This window comes from Alligator mississippiensis, chromosome 3 (genome assembly GCF_030867095.1).
Source record: "Alligator mississippiensis isolate rAllMis1 chromosome 3, rAllMis1, whole genome shotgun sequence".
Taxonomy (NCBI): Eukaryota; Metazoa; Chordata; order Crocodylia; family Alligatoridae; genus Alligator; species Alligator mississippiensis.
This window is the reverse complement of record NC_081826.1, coordinates 19,476,227-19,493,492: the sequence shown is the minus strand read 5'-3', so window position 1 is coordinate 19,493,492 and position 17,266 is coordinate 19,476,227. Positions and strand designations below refer to the sequence as shown.

At 43.6% G+C, this 17,266-nt stretch overlaps 1 protein-coding gene across 9 annotated transcripts in view; it reads right to left on the bottom strand.

Annotated features, from left to right (window-relative positions):
- MTSS1 (MTSS I-BAR domain containing 1) overlaps nucleotides 1–16,551 on the bottom strand; it is a 167,821-nt gene extending 151,270 nt beyond the window's left edge. For 2 of the 9 annotated variants that reach the window (XM_014611477.2, XM_019481757.2), the window contains exon 1: nucleotides 16,254–16,550. In XM_014611477.2, the coding sequence (XP_014466963.1) occupies nucleotides 16,254–16,325 (72 nt within the window). In that variant the 5' untranslated portion in view covers nucleotides 16,326–16,550. Of the gene's footprint in view, nucleotides 1–16,253 lie in introns of all 9 variants that reach the window. The other 7 variants (XM_014611481.3, XM_059723764.1, XM_059723762.1 and 4 more) reach the window with 4 other exon arrangements.
- Between the last annotated feature and the right edge of the window lie 715 nt (nucleotides 16,552–17,266).

The window sequence follows — 17,266 nt, the reverse complement described above, 5'->3', positions numbered from 1 at the left end:
GGTATACTTCATAATGATATGCCTTGGCACTTAGCAGTGCTCTGCCTTTGGCTGCATGCCTACCAACCAAGGCATATCATTATGAGGCAATAAGACAGCATCATCCCATCTTATTGCTTAATTAGTTAGTTTATAATAGTGATTAGTTATAACATGGGTGAGTCTTCTCCTTGGGTCAGGCAACTAGTCTACTGTGAATTGTGAGAAGGGCACTGTCCTAACCTCTCACCGCCAAATGACTAGGCTTGCAGCATGAAAGAGTATGCCTCCCCATCAGTATTTGGTCAGTCCACAATTAAAATAACAATGTACCTTCAGGGACACACACAACAGCAAAATAATCTGAAGGTCCTAGGCCAGGGGTAGGCAAAATAGCCAATCCAGCTGGCAGCTGGACTCCATTTCCCAGCACCCCCTACCTGCATGGCTTGGGCCAGTCTCCATGGAGACCCCAGCTGCACCTGCATGGGAAAGCTCAAGACAGGGGTTGCCATGGAGACCAACCACAGGCAGCGCAGTGGCAGAACAGCACAGGGGGCTGCCCCATCGCAAGATCCCAGCAGCTCCAGAGCAGCCCCCTGCTCTGCTCTGCCAGCATGGCTATGGCTGGTTTCCATGGTAACCCCAGCCTGAGCTTTCCCATGTAGGTGAGGCTGAGGTCTCCATGGCGAGCAGCCCAAGCCAGGCAGGCAAGGGCTGCTGGGAAATGGAGTCCATGACCAACCAGATCCGGCCCATAGGCCAGACTTTGCCCATCTCCGTCCCAGGCTAAGCTGGTGGAGCTCTTGAAGGTCCTCAAGCCTCAGATGTGCCACACTCAGGTCTACTGGCATGTAGAGAAATCCTGACACACTAACCACACTCTGATCACAGACTTATCAATAGTTACAACTTCTTTTGGCCAGCTGAAGTCATTTTTGAACCGCTAGGCATAAGTGGCATAGAAAGCAAAGAGTGCTCAGGTTATTCCCAAAGTCCTTGAATAGCAGACTCATTTTACCAACAAGTCCCATTCATGCCTGCTTCTGGGTTCCACATAAGAGTTCAGTGGAAACTCAGCTCAACCCACTTTAAACCCAATGCTGCTCAGGTACATTTAGCAAACAGCTTCCAGCCCTGGAGTGAAAGAAAAAGCATGGGAAAAGCTAACACATGTAGTCATAAATCTGCAAGTGGGAAAGGTTTGTGCAATGGTCACTCGGTGGCAGATTCGGAAAGACAATGTTTGACGTATAAAAAGTGACTGAGTGAACCACTTTCATATTCATAAAATGAAATGAATATTCATTCATGATCATATTATAAAGCAAACACTACATAAAGGAGAAAAGAATATTTAAAAACTGCTTTCTTTCCTTTTAGGCTAACACATTGATAGACTTAGAGAATAATCTTGATTTTGGTTGCTTCTATCTAGGAATAGTAAGCTTTAGAAGAGGAAATAGTTATTTTATCCAGTGAATGGGACTGCTCTGGTTTCTCCAAAATTACCATCCAGATACAGATGCATTAAGTGAGAGTAGATTTGCTGAAGGGTGTCACACTTACTGAAATTAGATCCAGCCACCAGGCTGAGACAGAATCCAGGGCGCTGGAACTGGGTTTGTTATCCTAGATAAACCTAACAGCCTGACAACTTAACAAAAGGAATAGTTATGTGCCTCTTTCTACTTCAAGGGGGGAGAGGGGGAAGCCTCTCTCTAATAGCTTATATTGACACATTGCAACTAAGAGAGAGAGAAGGTGATGGAAAGTCCTTAAAAAGCAATTTAAAACATATGCACAATCTCCCCTATGCTAAATAAAATGTTTAGGTGGCTCCAGTCCTGGTGTCAGCTCCTATGAGACGGACCAACGATGACAGCAGCAAAGATGACAATGAGGGAGACAGCAAGCTGAGGGCAACAGGCAATGATATCACTCTTCATAACTCCCAGTTCCCACTCCCTACCCAATATGCCCCCCGCTTCCTACCAGCCAAGTTTATCACCACAATCCTATTCTACGCAAGACCTCATGCCATATTTTTCACTGGAGTATCCATCGGAGTGCATATTAAGCAACAGGACCACCATGTCTGTTTATACACATGAATTACTAAATTACTACTAGTAAAGTCGTGGAAGTTAGCACTTCTCACTGTTAGTCAGTGACTTCCACAGCTGTATCATTATACTAAAAAAAACCCTTAAAGGCAGGTATAATACTGATGCTAAACTTCACACCCTAATAACACCCCCGCAAACTGTGAATCCATCTGTCCAGCAGTTCAGTACTCTGCTCCTAACTGCAAGTCCTTGAAATAAAAGGAACACAATCTTATCTATCAGTTAAAAAAAAGCTTTCACAATTATTAAATGGCATTAACAGGAGTCCTATAGCATAATACTGCCACCAATTAGACTAGGGGCACTAGGTGTTATGTGCTGTATTTAATAAGGGTACACAAAAAAGCAAAGTTGGCTACATGAAATCCACTTCCACATAAAAAACATTGTTCTGTCAAAGAAATGGAAATAGCCAAAATAGAAATAAGCAAACAACAGCCATAACAAGATGGCCTCAGAAAAGGACCTTGACCACTGAGATGTATCAACATGTGGTAAGATACAGTGGCCATGGCCAACTAATCAATTTTGCTAATCCAGTAACATCAGGAGCTAAAAAAAAAAAAGGCAAGATAGCTATGGTTGGGCACATAAGCAGCTCTGATAACAGGAATTATAAAACACAGGCAAATACTCTGCACGTTTCTCCCAACCCACAGAAGGGTCTGTAATGCAAGGAGCTCTGTAGTCCAATGCACGAAAGCCCACATCAGCTCTTGCAAGACATCCGCCATCACCTTAAAAAGGTGCCACACTTCAGAAAGAATAATCAAAAATACAACTACAAAATGGATGACACCCAGTTGAATGGCAGCACTATGGATTTAGGAGTCTTGGCAGATGACAGGCACAGCACGCGTCTCTGATACAGCTGCAAAAAAAGGCCAATCAATAGAAGCATTAGGTGCAAGACATAGGAGGCAATAGTGCCTCTACTCAGCACTGGTTAGGCCTCACCTCAAGTTGTGTGTGCAGTTCTGGGCTACACATTTTAAAAAGAGATGTGGAGAAGTTAAAGAAGATCCAGAGGCAGGCAACAAAAAAAAGACAGGTCTTGAAAGGCTAGTCGTACTAGGTGAGACTGAAGGAAGTAGGCATGTCCAGGTTGCAGAGAAAGCACTTAAGAGGGGACGTGATAGCAGTCTTCAAATGCTTGAAGGAAGGGCTGCCAGAGAGAGGAGGGAAAACATCTTTTCTCTTGCTGCAGAGAGCAGGATGAGGACCAATAGCCTGAAGTTGCAAAGTAGGTTTAAAATGGATATCGGGGAAAAACTTCTTCACTGTTAGAACAGCAAGGCAGTGGCAGACTGCCTGGGGAAGACATGGACTCTCCATCTCTGGAGGTATTCAAGAGGAGGTAGAACAGGGAACAATCAGGGATGATCTAGGAGCAGTTACGCGCATGTTTGACTATGTACATTTCCATGCTTCTGCGCTTCCAACATGGGGCCAGGAGGGAATTTTTTCCCCCACTCCTGCTGTTATATGCATGAGGGGCATTTTGGGTGGCAGCTGCAGAAAAGGCTGGGTATTTTCACTGAGGCACACCAATGCTCCTGCTGAGATTTAAGCCTGGAGAAGGTCTTTTCCCCTCTGCTCAGGGTCAGACCGACTGCCATATTTACAAATCAGAAAGGAATTTTCCCCATGGTCAGATTGGTACAGACAGGGGGAAAGGAGGAGAGAAAGTGCCTTCCTCTAACAGGGAGTGTGGCCATCTTCCTTGGATTTCTCAAGTATATTTTAACACCTTTTGCAGCAACAGGACATTGTCTACCATGGTCCCCCTGCTTTACCTGTGGCAAGTAAGGGCGCTATTTTGTGGTTGTATCAGGGTTGACCGTGTAGTTCTACTAATAGTTTAGACAATGGATTCTGTGCGGGACGTTTTGGACAGGGACAATCTTGCCTCAGACATGGGCCTGGACTTGATGATTTCTGGAGCTCCCTTTCATAGACTCAGAGAGGTAGGGCAGGGTCTTTGAACTAAGAGAAAAAGACCAGCCCCACATGAAATTCAGTCACTTCGGTTAAAGCTTCCTAGTAACTTAGAACAAATTTTCCTTCCCCCTTTACTTTATTTTCCATATGCTGCATGGCTTGTTCACTTTTTAGGTTAGAAAACAAAAACATTTTAAATAAATTCAAGCACCTACTTGATGGAGCTATTTTTGGTTGTCTCCCAACTATGCATTAAGTTGGGGGACTACCATCTTCCAATAAGCCAACATGAAAACTTCAGCTGTCTGAAAACATTGCATCTTGTATGCAGGTCTATAGCTATGCAAAGCACATCTATTTGAGGGATTTCTTTTTTTAATTTATTCATTCTTGTCTTAATGAACCACATTTAATTTCTGCTGCCTTCGTTATCAGTTTGTATCTTGTTTAGGCACAAGCCGTTTTGACAATTCAGTTCTCCCATCACCCACACATTCCCCTTTTCTAAACCTCACTATTAATATTCTAGTTAGTGAATCATCTCTCCAAGTTCAGCAATATCAAATACATTATATGCCCTGTCATGAAAGATCCTGACACTGCAAAACAAAACAGGAAAGAGATCAAAATGGAATTTAAATCCAAGCATGTTAAATAGCAGTTTCAGTCCATGGTTTAAAAAGAAAATTAAAAACTATCCACTTTGGTTCTTATGGGTCGATATAAAAGTTAAAACATACCATTAAACAACAGGCCAACTTTCCTCTTAGCAATATAACAAAGCTTGAGAAATCTAATGTGGGACGAGCTTTCTAAAATGTGCAGTGTTACAATTTACAAAGCCAGACTCAATCAAAGCCATGGTCCACACAGTTGAGTATCTGGTCCAACAGTGGCCAATGCTATAAGCTTCAGAAAAAAGACAAGCAAGTCCACTAAAGCAAATTCTCACATCATTGCCTAAGTGCAAAAAAAACCTTTAACTTCCAGTACTGGGGGGAAGTTTGTATCTAAAAGCATGAGGGTTTACATACTTTCCAATTTTTTTTTTTCCTTACTTGTATTTAACTGCTATATAATGATTGTTGCTGGGATTGTGCAATAATGCCTGGTTCCTCTCGTACTTGCCTGCCACGACTTTGATCTTATGTAGGGAGGAAGGAGATTGGTATATTATTACCGATGGTATTCGCAGAGTAACCCCCGGGACAGGGCACATCAATCTACAGATTTATTCTTTTTCCTTTGCAGCTGCTCGAGGTGCAGGCAACAGCCTCCTCAATTGTCTCCTGGGCACGGCCGTTGGCTTTGGTACAGATCCCCACCAATGAGAGCCTCAGAGGCAAGTAACTGCCGCCATTTTCATGCCGCTAATTAACTCATTAGCAAGGCACAGTTTCTATGTCCTTGAACCTTCTCCAGCGTCTTTTGCCTGGAAGAGCCCCCCAGTTATCCTCTCTCTTTGCTGGGGCTGGCCATTACAGTCCGGGCTCAGCCTCATCTGTTTTCAGGGATTCATCCCCATCTCTCCCAAGCCCGTGCCGCTACTTATTGCCCGTAGTTGGCTTGTTAGCAGCTGCGCTAGTTGCACCCTGTCTTCCCCTCAACGCTCTAGAGACTGGAGCGGCTTCAGCTGCTCTCCCAAAGCTAATGCTGGTCTCTCCCAACTGGGACCCCTCTCTGGTCAAAGGGAGCTCCTGCTGAACCGCGTCGCAGAGCCTCGGCTCCTCTGGACTCACCAAAGTGGCTACAACTTCCAGTAAGTATCCCGTCTCCAGCTGTCCTGCTGGCCTTCCAATGCCCAAAGGCATTCTCCCAGGGTCCCGCCTCTGGTTTTACCCCCGGGATCCCGGGTCCATCAGCCAATCATTATTTAGGTGGAGAATCCTCTCCACCTGACTGGGTATTGTTACTCACGGCTCCCGGGTTTTAGTCTAAGTAACAAGGCTCCTGCCAGAGACCCTGTTAAAATAATAATTTTTTTTTTAAATCAGCACTGAAATCAAGAAATGTGCTTATCTGACAGCAATGTACATAGAGTAATAGAAGATGTACATAGAGTAATATCTGCATTGCATGGAAACATTATTTCTTTGCATCTGCTTTTAAATTTGCCACCTTTTGATTTCCCTGAGCATTCCTATGCTCTTCTGCTACAAGAATGAGAAAGTCTGTTTGAATAAATTGGACTTTAGACCAGCAGGTGCCAACCTTTTTTTGACAGATGTGCCACAAATTATCCCTGCACCTTCTGCGTACCACTCTAATAACTTTCTCCTACCCAGTCTTCTTGTGCTTTGTGCTCCCTGCCCTGTGCTTCCTGCCTGATCTGATGCTCGGCTTCCTGTTCTATGCCCATCTGCCACTGTACTGCCCGTCCTCTCCAAAATCTGCCATATGCCACACACAAAAGCTTCCTGTGCCACACCAGTGGCCACCCCTATTTCTGACCATTCACAGCCAGCAAAAACATTATCACATTACATGAAAGCAAAGCTACTGTTAATTTGTTGATATACAATAAAACAGAAACCAGGCACATACTTTTGCTTTAAAAATAATTCTCTACTGGAAATTTGTTTTAAAATTCCATGGAATCATGAATACTTAGATGACTGTCAGATCACCTCTGGCTCGATCAACAATATCAAGAAAAGGATATTTTACAACAGTAGTTCTCAACCTGTGACCCATGGGGCCACATGTGGCCCAATCAGCACACTGCTGTGGCCCATGTGATACCCTGTTAAAGCATTTTTTTAAATGGGTACACCGGAAGTAAGCTGTGTGGGTGCAGCCCACTTAAAGTATTGAGAGCTGCAGGTGTAGCCCACTATGGCAAATAGATTGAGAAACACTGCTTTCCAGCATAGGTAAAAGTGTGGTAACATCTTAAATCAACTCAAGAAAGCAATCCAATCAAGTGCAAGTCTGAGAAAACAACTATAGACCCCAATGAAGAAAAAATAATAGAGGCCTCTATTATTTCTATATTTCCAAAGTACTATAAAATAATTAATTCTTTAGGTATGGAAATGCAGTCACCTTCACAGTGGAATATGACAATTGAATAGAGTGCAGCAAATGCAAATTATTATTTAAAGGGAAGAAGGAAATATGGATCAGACGCAACTTTAATGTTAGAGACTCCTTTTCTTTGTTCGATTACCTTGAGATAAAACCCTCACCCCAACACGGTTCCTAAACTGAACCAATGGCAAAGTACATTAATTCTCCTGTGCTTATGTTATTTATGGATGCCAAGTCAAGGCAGTGTCCTGAATTACTTGGATCACAAGCCAATGTGTCCACCTGCTATGCCAAAAAGGATGATGTCACACTTACACTGCCTCTGGCATGATGTTACTACAGAATAACGGAACAGAAGGAAATGAAGCTCTGAATAGCCCTTTTTAAAAAAAAAATACCAATATACTGATTAATTAGCAAACCTAGTAATAATATAGGATGATAATTAGGATGCATCATATACATTCACACATACGAACACAAGCCGTTTGTAAGTGTCCTACTATGAAAATCCGTCCCAAACGTATTAGGATGACTACATTTCGGCCAGAAGTCTACTGGAATGTTCCTCTCAAATGGAAGGTCATTTAAAAGGGGGAAAAAAAGGGACCAGCTGCAGCTAGTGAAGCACCTGGCCTCTTATCCAAGGCGGTGTGCTGCAAAGAGCTGTTTGCAAAAAAATCGGTGATTCTAGAAAAGGATCCTAGGGAAAGCATGTTTGTTCCACGTTCTTCCATTCAGATGAGAATGGCAAGTTTGTGAGCAACTCTGAATAGGGGATTCCTCCACAGAGACTCATCAATACAGCCTTTCATCCACTGTATCGTTATGAAATAGCTTCCGAGTATGCACAGCAGGCACTTAAACCCACAATATTTCAACTAGATCAAAACTAAGATAATTAAAATATCAAGAGGCACTCATTCAAGTTAATGCATACAGGGTAGTCTCAAAGCAATGCCAAGGGCTATGGCCTGGTAACTCCATTAACTGCAATGGGATTCGATCTATTCAAATTTTACCCACTCCCTTTGAGAATAAAGTTTATTAATAACAGTGCCAACCACCTGTTCCATGTGCATTAATACATTAATGGCTGACCAGCTTCTCCTACAAAAGTCTAACTCGGTTCAAAATATGCCATAGAATTAACATGATCATTCCAACAAAAAAACCCCACAGAAGAATTGGGCTTTTGCTTGTGCACCAAACTTTTAACACATTTTTTCATCAGATGGGTACTAAATGATGTCCAGGGCCAGAGACAGTGGATCATCTATTTCTATTCCCCAGATTTTGAGAGACACCCCTTTTGGCCAGTTCTGGACACAATCAGAAAGGTCTCTTTCAGGTAGGCAGATCCCAAGCTGTATAGGGCTTTATTCTTTGGGTGGCTTCCCAGTTCAGTGGCACACCACTGGTTTATCCCAAGGAATTTCTTTTCCCCGAGCTGCACACTTATGCCAAGTCTAAGCACAGAAAATTTCAGAGGTTATCACTATAAAACAAGGGTTAATAATAGAAGTGCCAATGACTTAACTATTTAGTCACTGAAATCTGAAGCAATTTAATATTCAGAGCCTGACAGGAAAAAAAAAGAGTTTGGGGGCTACTTTAGAAAGTATATGCTTGGGGCTGAGATAAATCATTGATCTCACTTGGCTCACTGCAGGATTTGAATTTCTCCAGAATGATAATCATTGGTTTCGGTTTGCACAGGCTACCATTAATGCCAGTAACCTCACACAGATCTGCTTTGAACAGCTACTACAACACTTACTATATGTTGCAGCTAGCACCCCAAGACTAACGTAAATGATGCATCACTGCTCTGATCTGCCTCAACTCACTATTGGTAATTAGGGTGAGAAATACAGAGTGAACCAGCCACTATGGATTCTTCATTATCTTCAGATTAAACATAATCCTTCAGATTAAAATGCTCAAGCTGCTCCATTAAAACACAGGAGCAGTGCCCAATGGCTTTGACTTCAGATGAATATTTTGGAGGCAGAAAGGACTAAGAACTGTCACAATCAGAACTAGATACGGTTCTGCATATATCATCTGCTGTACCAGCAAACAAGAAGGCCTCATACCAGGGAACAGCAATACAGCTTGAACCCCTGACAAAAGCTTTATTAGATGCATGGTCTAAGCACAGTACAAAAAGCCAGGACCTCCACAGCATTCAAACCCAATTCTACCACTTACTCCTTTACCAAATGACCAATCCTTACCTTGCCATTTCAGAAAATGGGGTAATTGCTCCTGTGAAGGTAGGTGTTAATGTCTGTAGACATTTTCCCTTTCTGAAGAAGAAAAGTGCTACAGAGCAGATCCTACAAACTACTTAACATCCCAACTCCAGTCCGGCAGTGTACATCAGCACACAAACAGTCCTGCTGGCTTCAATAAATTGCTTGTGTGCTTAATGTTCTGCAACCACTTAAGTGCTATACTAGACTGAGGCCAGTGATTGGCATTTTACTGAAACCCTGCATAATGCTATGCTGAAAAAAAATAGAGTATAACTGAGGAGTCAAGCTCGTTTTAGCTAGTGACCTTTCTGAGGGACTCCTTACTAATTCAGAAACCCCCTGATTTGGTGGGTTTGACCTAGGCCAATATACCATTCAACTGCAATTCTCATTCTATTGTTCTGCTCTGCAATTATGGAATTTTTTCCTTCCTATCCTGTGCGTTAGCCCTTGTACTGGGCATATCCATGGAGATACCACTAGTTCCCTCCTGCTTAAAAAGTAGGATTTGTAATTTCACAAACACCAAGTCAGATTATTGGTGCTCCATCACTTATAGCAACAAGTTTGCATTGAAGAGACAAGCCTACGCAGGAAAGCACTTTATATTTTATGCTGCTGATTTTATTACATCTTTTCAAGATTCAGAAGTGAGGAAGCAGCGAACTCAGAAAAACAACGTCATTCGTTATGTATTAACTAGCACCAAGAGTGCAATTACACAGACTTGTCCTCAAACATTTGTTCAGGCAATTATGTTTTTATGCAACAAGGAACAATCCCTTCTATGGCTTACCTTTACTGTAAACCCTCCCAGAAAAGACCAGGGCATTCTGCCTTTTTTTTTTCCCCATATCAGTTTTCAGGCATTTTCCCCTCCAGACAACATCAGGAAACAAAAAACTATTGTCTACACTGAAGGGACAGAACCACAAATGAGGCAAGTTGTCATTGCTTCCCTGCAGTGAACTTAAGTCAGCCAAGGATCTGTCCTTAGAGAGAGGTCATAGCGAAGCATATTCCCAGCTCTATACAGCAACATGGAACCTCTAAATACATATTTATACACATGATTTATGCCACCCTTCCCGACAAAGGTGCAGGGCTGCTCACGGTACAAGAACACAACAACTTATAATCAGGGGAACAGTAAGAGAAAAGTGAGGGACCAGAACAACGCAACTTAAAAGGGGAACTAGCATAGCAACATAAAAACACAGAGCCACTAAGCAACAGGTCAGCCTAGCTTTGTTTGCTAAATACCTTCCCAAACAGATGGTTTTACATTGCTTCTGAAATGCAGATTAAATATATGAGGAGCCTTTCAGCATTTCTCTTCCTAACCCATCATCCATGTTTGTTATAACATGAAGAAGAGTTTTTTTTAATCTAAAATCTTGTAAGACCTTTACAGAAAGACACTACCAGCTGTTGATCAAGGGCAAAGAATTCAGCCAAAACAAATGAACTACTTGTATGAACTGCACACACACTGGAGAAAAAATAATAATTCAGCTGTATTTGCTAATCACATAAAATATTGACAACAGAATGTCAGAATACTTTGAGATGAGAATACTTTGAGAATAGAAATTAGTTTGAGATGAGAACAGAATACTTTGAGATGTGAAATTAGTTTTTTGGTGTAAATACTAAAGCTTGTGCATTTGGAATGGGCCACAGCTTTCTTAAGGGTCTTTGTACAACAAATGAGCTAACTGAACGTAGCAAGCATTCAGGACTAGGCTATGCCAGGAAAACAGTTCTCCCTCTCCCTAAGCCCATAGCTGGCACAAGTATTTAAAAATCAAATCAAGAAAATGAATGAAAAACCCCACTAACAATGTTAGCCACTGGAGGGAAGCTAAACCTTGAAATCAGCTACTGATCAGGTCTGAAGAGATCTACTCCTCTGTGTCTATATTTAACTTGAAATTGGTAACTGTCACCTTACTCCAAGGCATTTAGAGACCGTTTGTTTGAGGTGCCCTACAGGAAGTAAGGTCCAGATCCTGGAAATAAACACATGCAGATACAAGCCTGTAGGTTCATGGACCCATCTGCAGAATCAGGACCTACAGCTATATTTGTACAGTAACTGGATCAGCGTTCTCTTACAGTCACAATGGGTTGAGTCACATCACAAACATTTTCACTTGTTTTGCAAGTTTGTTCCCATCCTGTGCAAGAAGCTGCCAAGGGCTATCCCTAATCAATGAGTCAGTGTTAAATGCTAAATACCAAATGGTGGCAATTCTTGTGCATTTTAGGCCGAGTTATAGATTAAGCAGTTTAAAAACTTCTAATCCCACATAATAAAAATATACCGAGAAAGTGGCAAATACTTGAGAGTTCTCATTTCCAACAACATAAGGCACGTTGTCCTTGCTATAACTAACGGCCAGTTTTCAAAAGGTTGACAGCAGAGACATTGCACTGCCTTCTCAAACAGCATTACTAGCCACAACAGGAGTGAAGTTAGCAGTGCCTAGATCTCATTTAAAAGTAAAACAAAAGTAATGAATACTGTGCTCTCTCAGTTCCTACAGTGAGATTTCACCTAACAGGCTATGAAAAATGTCATTATGACTGGATTTTCTTTTGGAAATGTTAAGTCTTATTGTCTAAGTAAACAATTTACACTTCCTTCCTGGTGCCAGTCATTGCCCACATCCTAAATCTGGAAAAAGAAAAATCAATGGAATCAGAGTAATATTTTCAAGACTGCTGTAAAATGCAGCTAAATGCTCAATATAAAACTTAAACGACAACTCAAGGACAGCCACAGAGGTCTGCTTGTCATTCACATGGTTTCCAGGAGGCCTGAAGACACCACTCAGCACGAGTCCCTGAACCTAGGTACTGTACGAATGCAGGGTAAAAGCTCCCCAGAGCTTTCAACCAAAAAAGACAAGACAAATGTGGAGGGTAGGAGAAAGATGTATGTACTGTTCCTCATATGTTACATGCCAGTATTTTAAAACTGAATTTCTTGCTCTTGCTTTTTCTGTAAAGGGAATGGGAAGTAGCATGATTAAAGTGAAGGGAAGCAGATAAGCTAAAAGGAGCCTGGAGTTAAAAAAGGAAAGGAAAAGCAACATTAAAAGGGAGCATGGTCTGCATCAAACGGCAGGCTCATTTGAACAGTGCTCTTGAAAGGCTTTCCGAAAACTTATCTGCACGGATTTCCCTTATGCTACCCAAAATATTGAAATGAACGGCACATTGCTTCTCTGTACCTTGTTGCTACAAATGAGTTACACATTCAGATCAAATCCAACCTTCCCAAAGGGAGCTCCAGAAAGAACGCTGCGTTCAAAGGGAAACCTGCACAATGTTAGCCTAGCATAGAGAACTACTCCTAGGAGGGCACAAAGTAAGTGTTTTCTTTTTCTTCTTCTACAGTTCTGAGCACTTTGAAAAAGATCTTACATGAGAATACAACAGCTTGCAGGCGTTACATTCTTATGTTGAACAAGAATGCCTTAAGATCATTTAAGACCTACAACTATCAGATCTTTTCTATCGCTAATGTTCAATGATTCTTTAATTCTGCCATGGCCAAATCCAGGTTCTGTAACAAAGCTGCCAAGAATGGCTTCAAATGTGAACCTGGCAAAAAACAAAAAAAAAAAAAACCCACAAAAGGGTTTTGTGGCTGTTCTTCTGTATTCCATGTGAAAGGTTTGCAGCAGAGGGCTGGGATTTTGTCCATGGATTTAGGAAGGGGTCAAGATGGTTCAGAATTCAAAGTCAGTTGAGATAAATTTAAAAGAAAAAAGAAAAAAAAAAAAAAAGACTGAAAAGGATTATGGAATGAAATAAGGAAACTAATAATACAACATCCATTGTGTGGTTTGATACTTAAAATGTAATTACACAGTGCCCCATAGTTATTCATTTAGAAATAGCCGCCAAAATTGCACTGTAGAAATTTCTGGGAGAACACTGAAAGTGAAACAATTGGGATGCCTGGAAAAGGCTTCTTCCACAGTCCTGAGTTGTCTATTGGTTTAACATTTCTACTAGCATGATCAAGGATCAAGCAGTTAACCATACTGATATGAGCAGTCCTCATTAGGTTTCAAAGTTAACACACCAATGCATTAATAGGGCAGCTATTAATTTGGAGCTATTCATAGAATTATAAAACATAAGGCTAAGAGGGACTCTGGAGGTCAATTAGTCCAACTCCCTCCTCAAGACAGGATCATGCCAGTCTAAATTATTCCAGACAAATGTCTGTCTGACCTCCACTTAGAGAGGTTGTGAAATTTGAGTTTGGAGGAGTCCGTTTCCATGTTTAATCACCCTCATTGTTAGCAGGTTCTTCCTGCTGTTAGGCTCCATAAGGTGTCTACACTAAGGCAACTTAGGCAGTAATAACTGGCACAGCCAACATGATGGCCAACAAGCTGGCTGCTAGCATTAATACAGAGCCCTAATCTTAAGCAATCTATCCTCATCTCCATTCGCAACCAAATAGACCTCATCTGCCCCCACTGTTGACAACCATACTGAGTAATGTTGATGCTGTATTGGTCTGCCTTCTCTCTGCCAGCTTTCTTCCTGAGCATGATGGCTAGACACTTATTTAAAAAGCAGGGTGGATTCTGTGGCAAACCCTACAGCATCATCACCAAATAAACAGGATCTTCATTATAATCCAGTTGAAGGAAATGGCCCTTACATTTTGCCACAAAGGCGTGGTAAGCTCCAAGCCCCTATTTGTCAAAACATATTTCCGAAAGTTTGAATTTCTGACAGCTTTGCATATAACCAGCTGAATTAGCTAATATTCCACTCACTGTATTGTATAAATTGCATCAAATACAAGCACAGGTGCAATGGTTGTTTGTACTAAACACAGAGCAGGAGTGTTTCTTCTTTAAGCAGTACAAGGTTAAGTACTGATGCAGTGCTCTTTTCTATAAACCTCACACAACTCTTGTGTAAGGGCCAATTTAAAAGAGACTTCCCTGTTATCGAAGATGGGGTGGGGTGGGGTGGGGGGGGCAAGTCCACACCTGTTCTCATCGCTACAAAGCACTTGGTGCAGAGAGGTTTCTGATGAGCCAGGGCTCCTCTGCAACTACCAGGGCATAAGAAAACAGGACAGCAGCAGTTTCTCTACCAAAGCAGCAACAAAATAAGATGCATGGTTTCTACTGGAGAGAAGATGGGTGGGGGGAGAGAGCCACATTTTCTGTTCTACTGTATATATATTACACACACACACACACACACACACACACACACACTATATATATTTTTTTTTAAAGCAGCCTATATTTCATCAGATAGAACAATATATCCTCCAAATGTTCCTCTCTGTGGTATGCTTAGAGGTGTTCCCCTTTTTGTTTTATTAATAAAACCTGCGCTTCGTCAAGCAAACCAGAATTTGAAAAAACAAAAAACAACAAACCCATGACAGGAAAAACATGAGCATCGACTGCAGTGCTCTCCTCGCATGCAACCCTCCCCCAAAGCTACCTCCTCCTTTATGCTTTTAATTAAAATATCTCCACAGATCAGCACAGAGAAAAGATATGCATGCGAGCCAAAAATTAACTCCCGAAGCAAAAAGCCCAGCAGTTCCAACATACAATAAAAGCCATTCACCTACGTTCCACTGCCAATGATTTTTCCAGCTAGTAAAACCAGGCTCCCATCCAGTACACACCCACCTCCACCAGTAAATCCTTCGGTTCTTAAAACCAGTTTCCCTTGAACCCTCTCTCAGCCCTTCTGGGGGGAAAAATACAACAAGAAGTCCTGCACCAATTAAACATACATTAGAGCAGGCTGTGACACGGGTTATTAATAGTGTAACCTCCAGACTTCACTACTGGCTGCATTTAGATTAGGATCCCTCATTATCTGGCCTCTCCCTTACCAAGTGCAGGCTACAGAACCCCTCCCTTCGGGAGCCCCTTTGGAGGAAGGCAGCTCGCCCGGTGGAGGGGCACACTGCAGTATCCTGCAGTAAGTGCTGCATTACACTGCTACCGTGCTACTTCCAATGGTTCCAAACCATCACTGCTAAAATACTGTCCAGCTTTTATTTTATTTTTACCAAGATGGGCAAGCAAACACCTCCCAAGCTTAAAAAAAAAAAAACAAGAACACAACACACTTGGCTGCCAGGGGTAAACTGAACAACTCCTCACTTGAAGGGCATGTCACAAGAAGGATCCCGAGGGACTATTTGTAAAAGGGCACAGCTCCAGGAACCTGGGCACTTTGCATTTCAATATGGACTCAGGAAGAGGCAATTATCATTTTTACAAGCCTAACCGACATGCAAATGGCAGAACAGGGTAAAGGGCAGTTTCGTCCTTGAAAACTGATCAACTTTTTATCCACAGATCCAGACCCTTAAACTGCACCCGTCAGCCTAGCCTGGCGTGTGAATGGCATTGCTGTTCCTCCCAGCCCCACCCCAGGGCTCCCAAATCCATTAATGCGGGTCTCTTCCACTACACCTGCCTGGTCATTTATTCTGTTAGGAACCTGCCAGGCTCCAACACTGAAAAGAGAGGGAAAAGCAAAAAGAAAAGAAAACAATGGGTTTAGAGGAATCCACTTGCCCAAAGATCAGGGCAGGCACATTTGAACATCCACTGAAAAGGGAGCTCCTGTCTGGGAAGCAACTCAGGAACTAAATGTCATCAGGTGAACAATGAATAAATGGGAAATTAAACATTTGCTGTTGACACCGATGCACATCCAAGAAAGTAAGCCAGGATCTCTGCAAGGAGGGGAGTTTTGGGTGGGGTGAGGAGGGAATGCAACCACCTTTCAATGCAGCGGGGTTTTATGGTGCAATCGCACGGTGGCTGTCAAGCCCAGGCAGGCAGGGTGCCTAGCAGGTGGCCTGGGCACCTGATCCCCCCACACCTCCTCTTACCTTCATGTCGCTGATGATGGTCTGGAAGAGCCCTCCGAGCGCGCTGCACTCCTTCTCTATCACAGCCTCCATTTTCCCGGCTCCAGCACACGCAAACTGCTGCAATTTCACCACCAGGCTAGAAAAGAGGCCCCCCCACCCCCGGTCCCCCACCTCACGCTAAAATCTCATTAAAAAAAAATAAAAATTAAAAGTAAAAAAGCCAACCTACAGGCAGCCAAGACAATCACTGGATTCCTTAGCGCTGCACAGGCTTGGAACAAAAACCCCCACTGTTCCTCGTCCTTCTCCTACCTGCAGCCCCCAGCAGCCCCCCCCCCCACAACGCCCTGGGATTTGAACCCGAGCTGCTCCTACCCCCCCACGCAAGGGCCGCCACCACATCCATCCTTGGGCATCGTGGACCGGCCCCGCTCTTGCGGTGGGCACCAACAAAATTAGGAACAAAACCAGCCGCTTTAAAAAAGAAAAAAAAAAGGGGGGAAAGAGAGAAAAGCCAAGCGCTGGATGCACCCGAGCAGCTGCCTCCAGACAGAGAGAAGCAAAACACCTCTTCGCGGGAAGGCAACAAATCCGCCGGCAGCGAAAAGCGCGCAGGACGCCGGAGCCGCTGCTTTTTATAGTGCACCAAAAACAAAAAGCCGCCGAGCCAACCCGTGCGCAGGGGAGGGGAGCGGCGCCCGCCCGCCCTGCCAGCCCCGGCCGCGAGCTGCAGGTCCCGGCTGCCGCCTGCAGCGCCCCGCGCCCGCGCCCGCGCCCCCCCCGCGCGGAATGCCCGCGACTCCGCACCTCATTGGCTGCGGCCGGCCAGAGGCGGGGCGGGGGCGCGGGAGAGCTCACGTGTGGGAGGAGCGGCCCGAGAGCCGCGGGTTCGAGACCGGCCTCCGCCAGGAGCGGTCCGGCTGGGGCCGGGGCCGGGCCTCCGGGCTGGATGCTGCTGGAGTCGGGGAGCGGCCCAGCAGGCATCGGAGCCGGGGGTGTTGAAGCCCCTGCCTATGAGGGGAGGGGCTGGA